Genomic DNA, 19,954 nt, shown 5'->3' with positions numbered 1-19,954 from the left:
ACTACCACCTAAAACATTTGGTTTGAGCATTCTCCGCTTTCAGTGAATTTAAAAATGAGGAATATCATAGGATCAGATATCTAGAGTTAGAAAGAACCTTAAAAGATTATTAAATCCAAGTCCTGAGGATGGAAAAAATTAAGTCACTTGTCCAGACTCACACAACTAGTAAGGTTAAGTGTGAGATAGGGTATAAATTCAGATCTTTCTGATTCTAAATTTAATGCTCTACACTGCCCAATCAGCTACTCTCTGATGTTTTTTTTCCAACTCATTCCAATTCCTTCAACCGACAGCAAACGCCTCTTCAAATGAGTTATTATGTGACAATCCTATGTTCAGAGGAGCTTCATTAAATATTCTTCCTAGTTGATTTGAGATGGGAATGAGATACACAATGGACACACATCTGCATCCAAATTAGGACAAAAATTTGATAGCTTCCCAGACAGCAATGATAAGGTAGTCCCAAATATGGTTTCCCAGTTTTCTATTTTTTTAATAGTAAAAATACCATCACTTGTACTGTTGGTCCAGCCATTCAGAAAAGCAATCTGAAGCAATGCCTCCAAATTTACTAAATTCTGCATATTTTTAACCCAGCAATGTCACTATTAGACTCCAAAGAAATTGATGAAAGAGAAGAGGATACATATTGACAAAAATATTTATAGCAGCTTTTCACAGTATCTAAAAATCAGACATTAGAGAATTCTCCCATCCTTAGGGAACGTTTAACAAATTATGCTAACTAAATATAATGGAATATTAGTATGCTCTAGAAAATAATGATGTGGAAAGTTTCAGAGTAGAGGAAGACATGAACTGATTCAGAAAAAAGTGAGAAAGATTTATATGACACAGCATTAAAGAGGAAAAACAATTTTGAGTGTTTAGAATTCTAATTAATGCAATGACAGACAAATCCAGGAGACTATAGATGAAACCCTTCCTGCCAGAGAGACAAACTTAAATACATACAGGGACATATATTTTTGGAACTGGACAAAGTTTTTTCTGGATTAGACATATTTATAATGAGGACTTTTAAAAAACTGATGGTTATCGCTGTTCAGTAAAAGGATAGAGCAGGAGGAGAGCAGATTATAAATTCATATAACAATAAATAAATATTTTTAAAGTACTGTTTCTCTGTGCATACTCTTTGATCCAGGAGTGTTACTACTGGGCTTATATCCCAAAGAGATCTTAAAGAAGAGAAAGGGACCTGTATGTGCAAGAATGTTTGTGGCAGCCCTCTTTGTAGTGGCCAGAAACTGGAAACTGAGTAGATGTCCATCAATTGGAGAATGGCTGAATAAATAATGGTATATGAATATTATGGAATATTATTGTTTGAAAAGAAATGACCAATAGGATGATTTCAGAAAGGCCTGGAGAGACTTACACAAACTCATGCTGAGTGAAATGAGCAGGACCAGGAGATCATTATATACTTCAACAACAATACTATATGATGATTAATTCTGATGGACCTGGCCATCTTCAGCAATGAGATGAACCAAATCAGTTCCAAGGGAGCAGTAATGAACTGAACCAGATACACCCAGAAAAAGAACTCTGGGAGATGACCAAGAACCATTATATTGAATTTCCAATCCCTATATTTTTGCCTGCCTGCATATTTTTTAATTTCCTTCACAGGCTAATTGTACAATATTTCAGAGTCTGATTCTTGTTGTACAGCAAAATAATGGTTTGGAAATGTAAACTTATTTTGTATTTAATGTATACTTTAATATATTTAACACGTACTGGTCATCCTACCATCTAGGGGAGGGGGGGAGGGGAAGAAGGAGAAAAATTGGAACAAAAGGTTTGGCAATTGTCAATGCTATAAAATTACCCATGCATATAACTTGTAAATAAAAAAGTTATAATAAAAAAAAGAAAAAAAATATTGTTTCTGCCAGATTTTAGATGTGATCCCTCATTTGAAAAGAAGATGAATTTTGAGAACAATAATTAGTTGTAGGTTTTAAGAATATATAAAAGAAATATTAAATGATTTACTAGCTTGCAAGAGCTATCAAGAGCTATCAAGACATTTATCTAAGATACTAGATGCCACAGAGCTGTTTAGATGCTAGTGGCCTTTTTATTGAAAATATTAGTTGGCAGAAAGGGGTAAATAATTTCAACTAGTTTTCATGTAAACACAAGAAACAAAGAGTAATCAATACTTGCAGTAAACACACTGAATATAGTAGAGTTGGATTTTTTTATTCCCCAAAGGCAAAGAAGTTGTTCCTACTCGTAAAAGGCATAAAGAAGTTGGTGCACAAAGGAATCAGTGCCCCTCATAATTGAGAGAGGATCCTGTTGCTATGGCAGCCAGCACATTCTGGGGACCAGATATATGATGGAGATGAAAGTTGTATGTACCTGATTTAGTGTTATACCTATATCCTTGTGGAGCATCTCTACCACACTATGGCTAAATAAACACTTTTTTGTTAACTATTTGATGGACTTTCAAGGGTTTAATTTTGTTCTAATCTGGAATCTGATCTACCTTACAGGCCTGAGATAGGCCTGGCCTACAACATTTTGGCAGAAAACCAAGACTGGATCACCATAGCAATATGGTTCACATTATGGCTGAAGTGGGGGACACAGACAATGTACATTCAAGACATGAGTTGGCTGGATGGTCAGATATGGTATACTATGGTGGGGCCCCCTTCTAATGGTACATTGAAAGTCCTCTCAGTGAAACAAAGAGAAGGCCACCAGTACCCTGATGTTATTAATTCAATACATGCTAAAGGAGATTGACAAGGAGGATTAAGATAATACCAGGGGAGCATTCCCTGGTAATTTTCAAAGGTCCTAGGTAAATTAGGTTACCAATGGGAGGAAAAAACAAAAATAATTTTTTTCAGCACATTCAACAAGCCACAGAGCTTTTGATTCATTGCCATGTTGGCAGAGGGGCAACCAGTGGAAAAGCAAAAATAAAGAGCAATACTGCCAAAGATTTAACAGACGATACATAGAAAGTATGGTCTTTCATCCAGAGGTTTTATTGGAAATGTGTTAAATCCCATTTAGGATGGGTCTTTAAAGGAGCAGAATGGGAGTAGATATGAAGAAGAAAATTTGGAGTTATCACTGATGGAAAGAAAGATTTGGGGCTTATTCTATTACTTTCCACTGGAGCATGATTTCTTCCACAGTGTGGTTGGAAGGATAGGTAGGCTTTCACCAAGAAAGAATTGGGGAGAGAGAATGAGTTGCAGGAGATGTTTAACAATCTATAGGGTGCTTCTGAATGGTGTAAGGATTTAGCTATGGGTCTTCCTTTCCAATAAATCATACAGGTATAAGAGATAAACTGGTGAAATTCCAAAGGGATGTTCAAACAGCAGAAACCATGTAGGTAATTACAGCCCTCAGTGAAAATAGGAGGGGATGGTGGAAAGAATAGGCGCCAGCCTTGCTACTGAGTGGAGGATAAGACTTTCTGTTCCAGAAGGAGTTTTGGGTAAGGCTCCTGAAACAAAATGCTGATAAAGAAATACTTGATCATCAGCCTATAGGAATGTTAAAATTTGCATTATGGACTGTGCCAGTAAATCTAACTAAACTTTAAGCAATCAGTTTGGAAGTGCTAAGCCACCCAAGTCTGAGAAGGAATCTCCTTTAGGTCAAAGCTGAAGTTGCTCTTAGGGTCATCACAGTAGGTCTTAGGTCCAAGTCACCATGCTTGGGTCAGAGTTGTGGCTAATAAACATGGATATGTTGTGAGAAAGGATATTACGAACTCTTAAAAATGGGGACCTGTAAAGGCCCTTTCTGAGGCTTCTTAGATTGGTTATTGTGGGTAGAGACAAAGTCAAATCCCAAGCTAACTATAATTAATACCAAATAAAATCGAGTCATATGGTAGAGATGAAAAATATTTCCCCTTTAGTGATGAAATTAAGAACATTTCACTATATCAAATTCTCTTACAATAAGGCTGTATGGGCGATAAAGAAGATAGATGGCACCAGGAAGCTTAGGGTAGACTAAAGCAAACTGAAAAGTTGTCTTTTCCATCATTTCAGCTAAATGCTCACCTCTTTAATATAGGGGATTAATTAACTCAGGACCCAGATGCCATTTAGATTTGGCAGATATCATAGTGAGATGTAAGTCACCATATCTCATTGACCAGAAACCAGAAATATTTCTATATGAACATGAGGGAGATTGTGTCTATCTGAACCATTACTGCACCTTTTTTGTGCTATAGCTTCCTCTTGTTAAATATCAGTATTTCATTTTATTAAAATATCAAACCTAAGTCAAGCCTCATCCACAACATGGGCCTATTACACAACATGTAATGTTGCTTTTGATTATTCTTTCAAATGAGGAGTCAAAGTCAAGTTTCATTGATATGCTTATGATTGACATTTCCCTCTTAGATTCCACATTTGAAATGCTAATTAACAATAGCAATGCACAAATATTCTAAGAAAGTCTTATTATTAGAGAGATATATGAATGTGCAAAACTTCTAAATTCTTTTTCTAGATTAAAAATTCATCTGTATGAGCACAGTTCTACACAGTTTTACTTTGTCCCTTTATTTTACTGTGTCTATCACCCACACATCCCTTCTAATAAACAGTTGTTTATACGTAATTTTTTTTACTTTAAAATGTTCTTTTAAATATAATAATAAACATAAATAATCATTTAATGGTTTCCATATAAATAGATTGTAATTACATTTTAATGTCACATTTGTATTCATTTAATTTTATTCTAGAAAGTTATTTTTATTGTTTTGAAGAAAGCAGTTCACATTTTAAATATGAAAACACGAATGTTTACAATTACACAAATTTAAAGGTATACCCAACACATGGTAAATACCTACATTCAAAATATTATTTACTTCAAATGGACTTGGCATTTCCAAATAACACAAATACCTGTCTGTAACTATCAAGTTGCTGGTTAATTTTTGGCCTATTATTTGTTTTTTTTTTACGGTATTGTTATATGGAAGTGATAATTATAGTTGATCTGCACACAGGAGTTTTTACACATAGGAACATATTATAGAACCATTGTACTCACTGTTTCAAAACCTCGATGTGGGTGATCAGGAAATCCTGCTGGTCTGGCCACTTTAAATTCATCAAATAGCAAAAATGGATCCAGATTTTTCAACTAAAAGAAAAATTAAGTGGTTAGAGATACCTTTAGGTTTATTAATCCTGATCAGCAGAGACCAGATACACAAATATGATAAATTAAAAAGAACTATCCATTACTGCCTCATACTCCTGTTAGGCATATCACTGAAAAAGAGAAAAGATCTATTTGTTTGGTACCTCATTATCATCAAGTCATTACACTCATGAGTCATCTTCCTCTTATCAATGACACAGTCTTACACTCCAAATTTCATTTCCAAAATGCTTAGAAGGATGAAATAAGAAGAATAGAGAAGGAATTGTTGTCCCTTGTCTTTATTCAGCTTACAAATAGCTTAAATTGAGCAAAGATATCACATTCACTTCAAAGATCAGTTAGGCAGTTAGTTACACCAGTGACTAGAGTGCTGGCCCTGCATTCAAGAAAATTTAAAGCTGACCTCAGACTAGATGTGTGACATAAGGCAAATCACTTAACTTCTATCTGTCTCTCAATTGTAGATTGGGAATAATAATACCACTCACCTCAGAGGGTTTTTAGTTATTGAGGACCAATAAAATATTTGTGAAGCAAAAATTTCTAGCAGATTCCCTAGCATATGGTAGGTGCCATATGAATTATTATTATTACTATCATCATCATCATCATCATCTTTACTAAGTGGAAGAGAAAAGGCTAGAAACACTTCTTATCTCACCCCTATGCACCCCCCCCAAAAAAAAAAAAACAGAGCAAATTTGCTGTTCTGGAAAAAACTATTAATCATGCATCCATTCATCCCCATATTAACCACAAATTCAATACATCCTTCCTATTGTCTGTGAAAGTCAATCACATCTATATATATATATAAGGCCAGCAAGCAAATCCCTCAAAAAGTAATCATGTTAGCAGAACTTGACGTTTATTCTGACTATTCTTGACATCTATTGTGACTGCTGATGAACCAACTGGTTACTGCTCTGGCTGCGTGAGGAAGGAGATGGATGACTGCGAGAAGACTCCCCATCCTTATCCTTTATCCAAGAATTCTCCACACTATAAAGTCATTTCCATGTATTGGGGGAGGGAGGCGGAATAAATAACTTTGGCTTCTTAATAAATTGTAGGCATTTAACAAATATTAAGGGACACTTAATGACAAAAAAAAAAGTCTCTGACTATTAAACTTCAGAATTTAACATATTCTAAGTCACTAGCATCTTCCTCAATCTCGGGATTTTTCTTTATAATTGTCTAAATGTCTCATCTTTTAAAACTTATGAACTGGAGCAACTAGGTGGTGCAGTGGATAGAGCACCAGTCCTTAAGTCAGGAGCACCTGGGATCAAATCTGACCTCAGACATTTAACACTTCCTAGCTGTATGACCCTGGACAAGTTACTTAACCCCAATTGCCTCAGCAAAAAAAAGAAAGTCATGTGAAAATTATATTTTTATGGAACAGCTCATCATTGTTTAACTGTTAAACATAAATAAAGATTAGTATGATCAAGGATGTGCCTAGCACAATGCCTGGTATATAGCAGCCATTTAATAAATAAATCAATTGATTGACTGATCTTTGGGGAAGATGAGGCCCACAATCTGATCAACAGCTACTATTCCTCAGGACATTAACATACTACAGTGAAGAAAGGACAGCTGGGCAGTTGGTTAAAATAAGTATAGTAGGTGCTTAACATAATCTTGGAATAGCATCTATCTTTAGCTTCCCACATGTGGTAAGTACCAGGCTTCAAAAGCAATTCTTTGGGAAAGAAGAAACTTGTCTTTTGGTAAGAGCAATTTAAATCCATCTTAGTCAGAGGCTCATTCCCATTTCTTCCTCGATTTCTCCTTTCATTGGAGATAGACATATCAAAGAAAAAGTGTGTGCCTACAGTTTAATTCTAGAATTAAGGAAAGTAAGCAAACCATTGTAAACAAAGAACATTTTGAGCTAAAGTCTCTTCTCCCCACACATATTTGTATCTCAATCACCAATTGATGAAGGAAGAAGGAAGAAGAAATTGTAGAGTTTATTTGTCTAATATATTGGCCAATATAATGTCTAATGGAGAAGAGAAAACTTAAGAGCCTTAAGAAGTTTGAAACGATTTGCCTAGAGCCAAGTGTGTGGTATATAACAGAGTTTCAATTCCAATATAGATGCATTCAGATCAAATGTAGTGGTATCACACGATACCAGAAAGTGAAAATCACAGGATGCATATTCAAATGTATCATACCTCTGTCTTCGTGCTAATAAAATAGACCATGATAAAAATATATATAAATTTTCTTCAAAGTCAATATGCCCTGGTTAATCAGATGTGTCAGTGGATAGCATGCTGGGAATGGAGCAAAGAAGACCTAAATTCAAATCTGTCAGACAGAACTTGAGCAAGTTCTTTACCCTGATTTACCTCAGTTTCCTCCTCTGTAAAATGAACTGGAGAAGAAAAAGGCAAATTACTCCAATATCTTTGGTAAGAAAACCCCAAAAGGGGTCAAGACTCAACAACAAATTTTTTTGGAAGTGAAGCAATTAGGATTAAGTGACTTGCACTTGATCCTCTGTGCTATCTAACTGGCCCACACCTTTTTTTCATTTTTAACAAACATTTTACTTACTGATCATTGATGTGATCCCAGGCAAGTCACTTAATCTATTTGCCTCAGTTTCTTCATCTGTAAACTGGAAGCACCTATCTCCCAGGATTGTTGTGAGATTCAAATGAGATTATGATCTCAAAGTGCTTAGCACATAGTAAACATCAGCTATTATTATTGAAAGAAGGTATAGTGGTCATGGCTGGGTTTATAAACTAAGTAATATAAGGCAGTTAAGTGAAAGCTATGGATTAGATGAGCTTTGAGGTTACTTCTACAGTATGTCCTCAGTAAAACTAAGGTCTGTTAAAACCCTTAATTTTAAAAAGTCTAGGGTTTCCCATTTCATCCAGGGCCATCTCCAGTTGTCCTGATCTATATTTGACCACTGGACCCAGATGGCTCTGGAGGGGAAAGTGAGGCAGATGACCTAGCACAATTCTCCCTCTCTCAAATCTAATTCACTTACTTACATGTCATGGTATCACTTCCCTGATGTCATGGTCCTCTTTGAGAATGAAGGACAAACATCAACAACACTATCCCTCTCACTTTCATATAACTTACGTGAAAGTTATATGAAAAGTTATATGCAATCTTTTCCACCCTCCATTAAGCCTTCCAAGGTACCATCCATCCCATACTCTTAGCTAAGGATCTTATGTCATATTTCACTAAAAGGAAAAAAAAAACAAAACGAAGGCCATTTCTGAGCATTTCCTTTTCTCTCTCACTCCTCATTTAACAAAATTCAAATATTTCTCCAAACTCTATAAACATGCCATTATCTCCCCAATCCTTAAAAAAAAAAAAAAACCTCTATCTAATCCAATTATTCCTGATAGCAATTGTCCTGTATCTCCCTATAATGCATGTCATACACTGTTAAGTCATTTTTCAGTCATCTCTAACTCTTCAAGACTCCATTTTGGATTTTCTAGACAGAGATACTGACACAGTTTGCCATTTTCTTCTCCATCCCATTTTACATATAAGGAAACTGAACCAAACTGGCTGTGTCTAGGGCTGGATTTGAACTCTTCTTGATTCCATATCCAATGATCTACCCACCAAGCTGCTGCCTATATCCTATATCTATGTCTTTTATATTTCTATCACTCCTCAATTAAACTTCTTTGGTTTCTGACCTCATCATTAAATTAATTTGTTCTCTCCAAAATTACCAATGACCTCTTAATTGCTAAATATAACAGTATTTTCTCAATTTTTATACTTCTTGACCTCTCTGCAATTTTTGATATTTTCAATCCCTCTCTCATGTATAATTTTTCCTGTCTAAAGTTTCAAGACTATTCTTTCCCAGTTTTCCTACTTCTCAATCTTCTTTGCTACCTCTTCATCCAGGGTATATCCACTAACTATGGTGTCCCCCAAGGCTTTCTCTACTCTCTTAGTTGATAGTTCACATCCAGGAACTCAACTATCATCTCTATATAAATGATTCCCAGACCTATAAATGAAACTTTAATCTCTCACCTTAACTCCAGTCCCATATCATCTTTTGGATATTTCAAGGTGTCTGGGAGGCATCTCAAACTCAAAAATGCTCAAAGCAGAATTCACTATTTTTCCTTCAAATACTCCTCCCTTCCCAACTTTCCCATTAGCACCATCCTTCCAATCATTCAGTCTCAAAAACTCAGGGACATCCTTTGATCCCTCATTTGAAGTTCCCACATAGCCAATCTGTTGTCAAATCTTGTAGTTTCTATTTTCTCCAGATCTTTGTACATATTGCCTTCTTCCCTCCAGTTCTACAGTCATCATCCTCATCTGGATTATTTACTATTTGCAAGAAGAGACAGTAAAAGATACCATATTTAAAATAACTCTAAACAATATAAAATAACTGAGAGTACACCTACCAAAACAAATCCAGGAAGTATAGAAATAAAATTATCCCCCAAAATTTTTTATACAAATAAAATCATTAAGTAATTGGAGAAATATTAATTGTTCAAGCATAGGCAAGGCCAATATAATGAAAATGACAATTTTATCTAAACTAATTTGTATGTTCAAAATCATCACAATTAAATTACCTAAAAACTCTTTTTATTGAATTAGAAAAAATAGTAACAAAATTCATTTGTGAGAATGAAAAGTCAAGAATAATCAGAAGAACTAAAGGGGAAATTATCCAGAGGGAGGAGGATTAGCAGTACCAGATCTTAAACTATATTATAAGACAGTACTTAGCAAAACTGTTTGATACTGGTTAAGATATGAAATAACTTTCAAATTGTTCTCCCAGCCTCAAGTCTCTCCCCACTCCAATTTATATTTCACTCAGCTGGCCAACTTCAGTTTGTCTATAGCACAGATCTGACTATCTTACTAATACTCAATAAATTCCAATTGCCCCATTACCTTCTGGATCTATCAATCTTCTGTTTGGCGTTTAAAACTCTACAATCTGGCTCATTCTTACCTTGATGGTCTTCTTCTATTTTATTCTCCATCAAACATTCTGCAAATTCTACAATCCAGTTCTTCAGTTCCAGCATTTTCCCTCACTGTCTCCTATACCTGGAAAGCTGTCTCTCTTTATCTGTGACTCCTGGTTTCACTGGATTACTTCAAGTGCCAATTATAAGAAGCCCGTCTCACCTACCCTTAATTCTAATGCCTTCCCTTTCCTGATTATCTTCCATTCAGCCTATTTATAGACATGTTTGTTCAGGTCTATTTGGATGTTATCTCCTTTATTAGACCGTGAGTTCCTTGATATCAGGAACTGGTTTTTTTTTTTTTTTTCATTTCTTTGAATCCCTAGTGCTTAGTAGGTACCCTTAATAAATGTTTACTGAGTGATTTACTCATGAAAGAAATACTCATGTATTTTTTTAGCACAGATCCTTCCCTCCCATGCTTTTCTGTCTAGATATAATTCTTTCCTCCCAAATCCTAAACTTACATTATTGTAAACTTCTTCCAAATGAGTAATGGCCCACTCTAAGTTTGTTTTTGCCCCAAATCACATATCACACAGGGATAGTGTCTCTACCTACATTTCATTTTCACACTGATCCCTCTCCAAGGGCTCCTCTCCAAGAGCCCAAGGAGCAATAAGTATCACCACCATACCTCAGGTCTGCCAATGCTTCTCCGAACTCGAGCTCCCACACCTTCCGCCTGCTCCCGGCTGAGAACAGTGAGGGTAACTTTCTTGGATTTTCCCATTGTTAAGTGTGAAGAGAGAATTCTTCAGCCTTTTTTTTCCCTGGAGATAAGGGGAGAAGAAAAAAGGAAAACAAAGTCATTAAAGAGGGCATATCTATTAACTTTTAAATCAATCGAGTATGTCTGAACCAAAGAACTTTAAGAGATGAGAAAAAACTTAGACCGTCCTATCCAATTCATTGCATTCCTGAAGAGGAAGAAACTTAAAACACTAGCAGAGTAGATAGTATTCAGTCAGGTAAGGAAATCTAAGAAAAGCTAAACTTGCCTTTTCCTGGGAAGCTAAAAAGATAACTGTTAAGACACGTGTACGAGCAGACAATAAACCTAGATTATATCTGGGCTATATTCCAATTCAAAATTCTCTTCAGTGCAAGTAACTACGAAGTAGTTGCAAACATTACCTCCTCATTCCCAAGGCAAATCCTCACTCCCATCCTCCCCCACAAACTTGTGTAGACACACTCACTACTTTCTTACTGAGGTTTCTCATATGAATTAGGAAAAAAGTGGCTTATCCACTTTTGGCTAAGGAGCAGCTCAAACCATGAAAAGCCAGTTGGAAAACTCAGTGATTTTTTCCCCCAGACTGACTAGGCAGGGACTTGTACTTACGCGGACCCTCAGAGACAGCTGGCCTAGAGGAGGTCACCGCAAAGATGTGCCCGGAGGCTTGGTGTCAGTGCTCCTCAGAGTTTCCCTCACACCTGAGAAAATGTTATTGCCAGAGAACTGGAACTGCTCTCGGGGCTATATAGCAAGGGAACCCTGATTCACTAGCTCACTGTGACTCAGCAATTAGGTCCCTTTAGGAGGCGGGTGCCAGTCACCGTAAACAACTAAAGGGTGAGGTCCTTGCAATTAGGAAAAGGAAGATGGAAAACTGGCATCTTTCAAGAGGCCCTCGGTTTTGCCCAAGGGTTCATGAGCAGGGTGTTTTGCACTTTGTTCCGGTTATTCCTCTTCCTCCTCCTTCTATTTTCGATTTAAGGTACCCAGAAATGCTCCAAGCTGTGGCTCCACCTCCTATATTCGCCACGGCTCCAGGCCGCGAAGCCACGCCAGTACTACCTTTCCCTGCTCCGCAGCCTCTCCCAGTCCCCTGAGAAGGAGATAATCCGGGCACGGCTTTGGGAAAACTGTACCAGAAACTTGGGGGGCTGGGCTAGAGCCTGATGTAGGCGGAGGCGCCATGTTCTCCCACGCCCGCTGCTTACCCTCGGCCAGGCAGTGACGTGAACTGGGCAAAGAAAGGCTCTGGTATTCCGTGTCTCCCAGAAAATGCTCCAGCTTTCACATAGAAGGAAATTACGGATGCTGTAAAATCAGTGGACTGGTTAGATGCTCTCTCGGTCTCCTTCCAGGGCAAAGCCCTATTAGTGATGTCACTTAATTTCATGTGGACCACAATCCTGCCTACTTTAGTGAATTGAATCAGGATTACGCAAAGGTTGTGTGATCTGATCATTTACCAGGACTCCACAAACCTGAATCCCTTCCACACAAGCCGATTGTAAGCCATGTTGCTGCTGTTCAGTCGTGTCCAACTCTTCATTACTTCATTTGGCGACATAAGTAGTAGATTGGTTTTGCTACTTCTTTGTCCAGCTCATTTTACAGATAAGGAAATTGAGGCAAACAGCTCTAAGTGACTTGCCTAGGGTCACATAGCTAGTAAGTATCTGAAACCAGATTTGAACTCGGGAAGATAATTCGGACTCCATGCTCAGAGTTCTATTTATTGTACCAACTAGCTGTCCTGAAACCTAACCCTAATTGATCCTAGAAAATTGTCTGAGGTTCATGTAAGTTTCGACTAAAATCCAACCTTCTACAAGAAACCTTTTTCAACCCCTCTTAATTATTAATTCCCATTTTCTTGTATATATATTTGTATGTTGTTTTCCCATTAGACTAACCTCCTTGAGGTCAGGAACTGTCATTTCCTAGAGCTTAGCAGAGTGCCTGGCATTTAATAAGGACTTAAGAAATATTTATTGGGTGAATAAGTGAGCTACAAGTATCAGATATGCCAGCTTTAAACCTGAGATTTCCTAACTCTAAACCCAGAACTATGTCCACAATTCCAAGCAACATATAAAGCTATTATGAGAATTAAATGAAATATTAAGTTAAATTCCTTTAAGCTAGTCAAGATTGGAAGCAACTGCAATTAAAATTCTCATATTATCATAAGTATTATAAAATGATAAGAGGAAGTCAATTTCCTAATCAGAAAATGGAGATACCATCGGACCTCCCAGGGTCCTTGGGAAGTTTAAATGAGGTAATGTTGTAAAGTGTCATGTCATTGTTATTCAAGCACATTTATATGTCCTTTTAAGGTTTGCATTCATCAAATGATAGCCAAGCTTCAGGAAAAGAGCAGTAGAAGAACAGGAAAGGGAGCCCCCATTTAAATAGTTTCTACAATGTGCCAGGTGCTTTACCGATATCATCTCCTTTGAGCTTCAAAACATCCTGCAAGATAAATGCTTTTATTATCCCCATTTTACAGATGAGAAAACTGAAGCAATGGGTTTAAGTGTCTTGCTCCATATTATATAGCCAGTAAGTATCTAAGGATGAATTTGAACAACTTCCTGCTACAAATACAGGCTGACCAACTAGATTGGTCCTCCAAAAACAACGTCTCTGGTCCCCTTATTTGAAACTAAATCTAATTGTGGTATATGAATGTTATGGAATATTATTGTTCTGTAAGAAATGACCAGCAGGATGAATACAGAGAGGACTGGCGAGACTTACATGAACTGATGCTAAGTGAAATGAGCAGAACCAGGAGATCATTATACACTTCGACAACGATATTGTATGAGGACATATTTTGATGGAAGTGGATTTCTTTGACAAAGAGACCTAACTGAGTTTCAATTGATAAATGACGGACAAAAGCAGCTACACCCAAAAAAAGAACACTGGGAAACGAATGTGAACTATCTGCATTTTTGTTTTTCTTCCCGGGTTATTTTTACCTTCTGAATCCAATTCTCCCTATGCAACAAGAGAACTGTTCGGTTCTGCAAACATATATTGTATCTAGGATATACTGTAACCTATTTAACATGTAAAGGACTGCTTGCCATCTAGGGGAGGGGGTGGAGGGAGGGAGGGGAAAAAAATCGGAACAGAAACGAGTGCAGGGGATAATGTTGTAAAAAAAAAAAAAATTACCCTGGCATGGATTCTGTCAATATAAAGTAATTATTAAATAAAAATTAAAAAAAAAGAAACTAAATCTGTGTGTTTGAAATTAAATCTTAAAGAAAAAGTTCAAAAATACCCTTCACAACTCTGTAAAAGTTGGTGATATATGTATGACTTTCCTTCTTTTTCAAGGAAATTGAGGCTCAGATATTTCTGTAGTCAGTCAACATGATTTATTTATTTAGTTAGTTTTGATTTTTTTGTTTTTTATTTTTTGCGGGGGAGCGAGGGAGGGTGTGGGGGGAGGGGTTGGGGGGGAAGGAGGAAAGGTTTTGGACTAAGTGAAAGAAGAGATTCTTACCCTCAATTACTACCTAGCCTTAATCACTAAATGGGTGGGGCCTCAGTCAAACTGAGATCTATTAAAGACTTCAGTTTAAAAAGGCCAAAGCCTCCCGTTGCATCCAGGGTCATCTCTAGTCGTCTTGATCCATATATTGCCACTAGACCCAGAAGGCTCTGAAAGGGAAAGTGAGGCAGGTTGCACAGCCTTCCCTAACTTAAACTCAATTCATGTGCATGTCATATCATCACCTCTCTTACGTCAGGGTGATCTTCAAAAACAAAGGACTAACAACAACAACAATAAACACTTAGTATGCAAAGAAAATGCAAAGCATTATGCCAAGTGTTGAATATACAAAGTGTGGGAATATACAAAGAATGTAGGTTTTTTGATTCTAGAATTCCATGATTTTTTTTTCCAACTCATTACGTTTCCAGAGGAAAAGTAAGATTACTAGCTCTCTATGCTGAAGAGTAAAAAAAGAATAAGAATAAGAATCTTCAATACCTCTCTGGAGTCATTGACCTCAAGCTTTTCACCCTGCCTAGAAATAAATCAGTTCTGGATACTGGCTGAGATATGAACAGTTTGATGTTGTCATAACTTCATCAGTTTAGGAGTTCCTTCCACCAGTGCAGAATGCAACCTCTCCAGATTTTCTTATTCAGGATATTTCTTGACTTCACTCATTTAACCATGCTTCAGTTGGTCAACATTCTTCCTGAGGTGTGGCTCAGAGAACTGAATGGGCAGTTAACAGAGCTGTTAACTCTTATCTTTTGATTAATTCAACTCAATATCATATTGTCTTTATTAGTTGTCACAGCATAATGTTGACTCTCACTGAGCTTGTGTCCACCAAATGTCCTAACCTCCTAGCCTATATCCATTTCACAAATTAGGAACTTGATTTCATTGTACCATTTTGTAATATTTATAACATAAGAGTCATACACCAGTATAGTTACTGCAATATCAATGTAAAAATTTAAGACCTTAGTCTTCACACGAATTAGATTCATATCAATATTTTATATCATATTACAAATCAAATTCAAAATGGATACATGTCTAATCTTATAGATTATAGCATTAAAAAAATTAGAAGAAAAAACAAATCATATACCTCTCAAAGTTTTCAGTTTAAAAAAATGTATTCTTAACCAAACAAGGGATAGAGGCAATCACAAAAGATAACTTGGATTAAAGTTAAACTTTTCAATCAAAAATGAAAAGTTTCTACACAAACACAATGTATCCAGGATAAAAATGGAATATACATACATACACACACACATACATCTACATATAATTTGAGTATCAAGTTTCCCAGACAAAAATTTGGAATCCAAAACAAGTCATTCTCCACTAGATAAGTGGACAAAGGATTATGAATAAATGATGGTTCACAAAAGTACTACAGACTATTAACAATCACATGAACTATTGCTACCAATCACTAATAATAAGAGAAATGAAAAAATGAAAGCAATTCTAAGGTTTCACTGGACTCTGCAAATTAGCAGAGATTTCAAAAGATGATAATATTCAATGCTGGTAGAGCTGTGGAAAGATCAATACAATAAAATAGAATGCTAGACCTGGAGTTAAAATTAAAATCCAACCTCAGACACTTCCTATTTATGATCTTGGGCAAGTCACTTTACCTTTTATTATCTCAGTTTCTTCAATTATAAAATGGGAATAACAATAGCATTACTCTTTCTGGTTTATTGTGAAAATCAAAATATTTGTGTATTGTTTAGCATATTGCCTGACAAAATAAGTGTTGTTGGTGATGGGCTAGAGGTGCAAAATTAAGCATACGTTTTCAGATAAGTGAAGGAGTTGGCTTACTTGGTTTAAAACAAAATGTTAAAAGAAGGTCTATTAGAGAGTGAATGGAAATTGGTAAATGATGTTGAGGGACAGCTAGTTGGTGCAGTGGATAGATCCTCAGCCTGAAATCAGGAGGACTTGAGTTCAAATTTGACCTCAGACACTTAACACTTCCTAGCTGTGTGATCCTGGGCAAGTCACTTAAACCCAATTGCCTCTGCAAAAATAATAATGATGATAATGATGTTGATACAAAAAAAAAAAGGGAGAAAAGAAATAAATATCAATGAAATGTTTTAAAAACACAAGAGAACAGAAGGAGATTTAGAAGGGTACACAGATAAGCAGAACTATTTTGTTATTATGTTAGAGAGAGAGACAGAGAGACACATATATACATACATACATACATACGTATGTATGCATGAATATATATTTTTAAATTGCATATTTCAGTACTCATTTCTATTTTTATTCATCTAAATACTGATGTTTGTTGCATTCATAATAAAAAATAAAACTTAACAGGACAGAAAAAACTATTGGCCTTGGAGAAATTGAAAAAAAAAAAAAAGCCATACTTTCCTCCTTTCTTTGTAGAGGTAGGGGACTATGGATGTGGCATATTGAATATACTGTCAGGATGAGTGTGTTAGTTGGTTTTGTTGAACTTCTTTATAAAAATATCTTTCTTCTTTATTCTTTGTGACAAGAGATGGTTTACTAGGTAGGTAGAAAAAGCAATGTATTTTGAAATAAAGGTGATAGAAAAATAAAAGGCATAAATAAAATACTTTAAAATAATAACTATACTACAATACAATATGATATATAGCTATATGATGCAGTAGAGTTCTAAGACTGAACTAGGAAGCCCTGAACTTGAACCTGGATTCAGACATTTAGCTGTATAACTGGGCAAGTCACTTAACTTCTGTTAAAGTTTTAAGCAAACGGTGGTGAAAGGGGATTGCAATTAGGGAGAATAGAGCTGTTTGCTGCTGGGAGTATTGAAATATCACCTGGAGAGCTGAAACCTGTCCCTCTCCAGCCTATACACCCCTTTCTTCTACACACAGTAGGCTTCACCATTTCACCTCCTGAGAGTATTTACAAAACAGTGTCTATCCATATACTGATTTAGGAAGCTGGAGAATGTGTAGCCAATTTCCCAGTCACTAGCCAAAGATTATGGCAAACACCCATATGTCTGGCATAAGAGGATCAATAGCAGCTGAATTTAGTGCTACCCCTTTGAGATGGAAATTTGAGTTTTTACTCCTTTTTTAGTAAAAAAAAAAAAAAAAAATCCCCATCAATCTGTGGGTAAGAGATATCTTACAACAGTTAGGATTACAATTAAATACTTCATCTTTTTAGGCAAGGCTGCTGTTGAAGGCCTGCTAGAACTCTTCCCTGTTTCCAATGGAAAAATGATACACCAGTGTGGGTGGAAAGTGTTCCTTAACCAGTGAAAAAATTCAAGCCTTATTAGATATAGTACAGGAGCAACTTGAGCAAAGACATCTACAATCTTCTCTAAATTCTTGGAATTCCCCTGCATTTGCCACAGTGTCAAATTTCACAAACTTTATAATCCTCAAGGATAGGCAATAATAGAGAGGAGGAACAAAGACATCTAGATTCTCCTCCAAAAAACAAAAAAGAGGGGGAACCACAGGTAACCCTAGAGAACTTCTAAACTTAACACTATATATTTTTTTTTAATTTGATTTTTGATGGAGATACACTGGCTCTGGAAAACAGGTTTTATAAATCTCTGGAAGGGCAATGTCAAGTGCAAGCAGCTCCAATATCTTTAGATAATCACCAGGTCATGTGAAGAGATCTGGAGAGTGGTGAATAGAAGGGTTAAAATGTATCTCAACAGATGGAGAAGGAATCCGATGGGTGCCAATGAGCCATATCTATCTTGTCCATCCCAGAGAGATGGAAAAAGAGAAGACCCAAGAAACATCAAGTGGTTCCATTGCTGACTGTGCCCACCGCCTGGCAGTTAACCCTTTGTATATGGCAATTGACTCATGAATATCAAAAATAATTCTCAATGAGACTGATGCAGCACTTCAAAATCTGCAGGAATCATTAGATTCCCTGAGACATAAGAGTGATGCAGGACTTCAGAATCTGCAGGAATCATTGGATTCCTTGACACCTGAAGTAATGGACAATAAATTGGTTTGGAACTATCTCTAGGTTGCTGAAGGAAGTGTATGTGTGGTTATGAATTGATATTATTTTCTACACCTTCCTTCTGGGACTCATGGAAATCTTTTATAGTATTTTGCTTATTCATATTGTTTGTTATGTTACTATTTGCTTATATGATGCTACAACTTGCCTGTGTGGTTCCTCCCATGGTGATGGATTTAACCACTGGTATATACCTGTTTCAATTAAAACAAAAGAAAGGGCGAGATGTAGAGGATCACAGTCAGTGGGGAAACTCTGAGTGAGGTATAAGACCCTTCAGCCTAGAGGAAACCTTCTAACAATGTTTGGTTCAGCTCCTCATCTCCCCTAAGGGCTCTCGGACTTTCTGACAAGTCAGGGAGTAGTGACAACCTGTGTTGTGATTGAAGCAATGATATTAGGTGGAAGTGATACCAGATGGCAAACTACATTCAATAGCAAGTTGTTTATGTGGTCCTACGTGCACAGTATATACTTGGTGCATGCCCAGTGTTGTTTTTGTTACATAAGGGCATGAGAGTATAAAAAGGGAAGGTCCTTGGAATAAACGGACTCCAATTTCCCACCATTCTCGAGTCCTGCCTCATCACTTCTTCACTAGGACAATATATTTTAATCTCTCTCATGTGGGGGCTTTAGAAAACACGATCTGTTTTGGCACCCCAACTTGGGGGCTCTAGAAAGCAGCACACAACAATGAGATCCTGACTGATTCTCTCCAAATGGTGATAACCTCTATCCCAGTTCCCAGACAGCCAAAGCCCTTACTTGGTTTAGAACTGTAAGACATCTAAGATATCAATTAGTCCAAATCCCTTGTTTTACAAGCCAGAAGTTAGGTGACTTTTTCAAAGTCACATAATCATAAACACCTCAAGAATACAGAGTATTTATTGAAATTGTGTCTGGCAGAGGGAATTCCTACACTAAGGAAACCAGACGTCTAATCAACAAACTTGAAAAGAAATTATAGAATGAGCAAAGAAAACAGTTGTAAAAATGGCAGGATTCCAGATAACTATATTATAATTACATATTTGCCCAACCACTCATGGATACACCCTATAATGTTAGTATATAAAGTAACCTGGAGAAAGAGTTGTCCCCTAGTATATTGTTCATTGCTCCAAGCTGCAGAAATTTATTTCTCATATGGGCAGTTAGGTGGTGCCATAGTGCACAGAGTGCTGGACTTGGAGTCAAGAAGACTCCTTTTCCTGAATACTAATCTGACCTCAAACACTTAATAGCTCTGTGATCCTCAGCAAGTCATTTAACCCTGTTTGCTCCATTCCTCATCTGCAAAATGATTTTATCAAATGCTTTTTTCTGCATCTATTGAGATGATCATATGGTTTTTGTTTGTTTGGTTATTGATATAGTCAATTATGCTAATAGTTTTCCTAATAT

General features: G+C 36.5%; 1 protein-coding gene across 3 annotated transcripts in view; it reads right to left on the bottom strand.

Moving 5' to 3' along the window:
* PIR (pirin) overlaps positions 1 to 12,330 on the bottom strand; it is a 92,623-nt gene extending 80,293 nt beyond the window's left edge. Inside the window, exons 1-3 of one of the 3 annotated variants that reach the window (XM_051984473.1) lie at positions 12,195 to 12,330; positions 10,882 to 11,017; positions 5,098 to 5,190 (exon numbers count right to left, since the gene is read on the bottom strand). In XM_051984473.1, the coding sequence (XP_051840433.1) occupies positions 5,098 to 5,190; positions 10,882 to 10,977 (189 nt within the window). In that variant the 5' untranslated portion in view covers positions 10,978 to 11,017; positions 12,195 to 12,330. Of the gene's footprint in view, positions 1 to 5,097; positions 5,191 to 10,881; positions 11,018 to 11,592; positions 12,102 to 12,194 lie in introns of those variants that run through there. The other 2 variants (XM_051984472.1, XM_051984471.1) reach the window with 2 other exon arrangements.
* Between the last annotated feature and the right edge of the window lie 7,624 nt (positions 12,331 to 19,954).

Source organism: Antechinus flavipes, chromosome 3, assembly GCF_016432865.1.
Source record: "Antechinus flavipes isolate AdamAnt ecotype Samford, QLD, Australia chromosome 3, AdamAnt_v2, whole genome shotgun sequence".
Classification (NCBI taxonomy): domain Eukaryota; kingdom Metazoa; phylum Chordata; class Mammalia; order Dasyuromorphia; family Dasyuridae; genus Antechinus; species Antechinus flavipes.
Note: the sequence above shows the minus strand (reverse complement) of the source record. Positions and strands in the feature narration are given on the sequence as shown.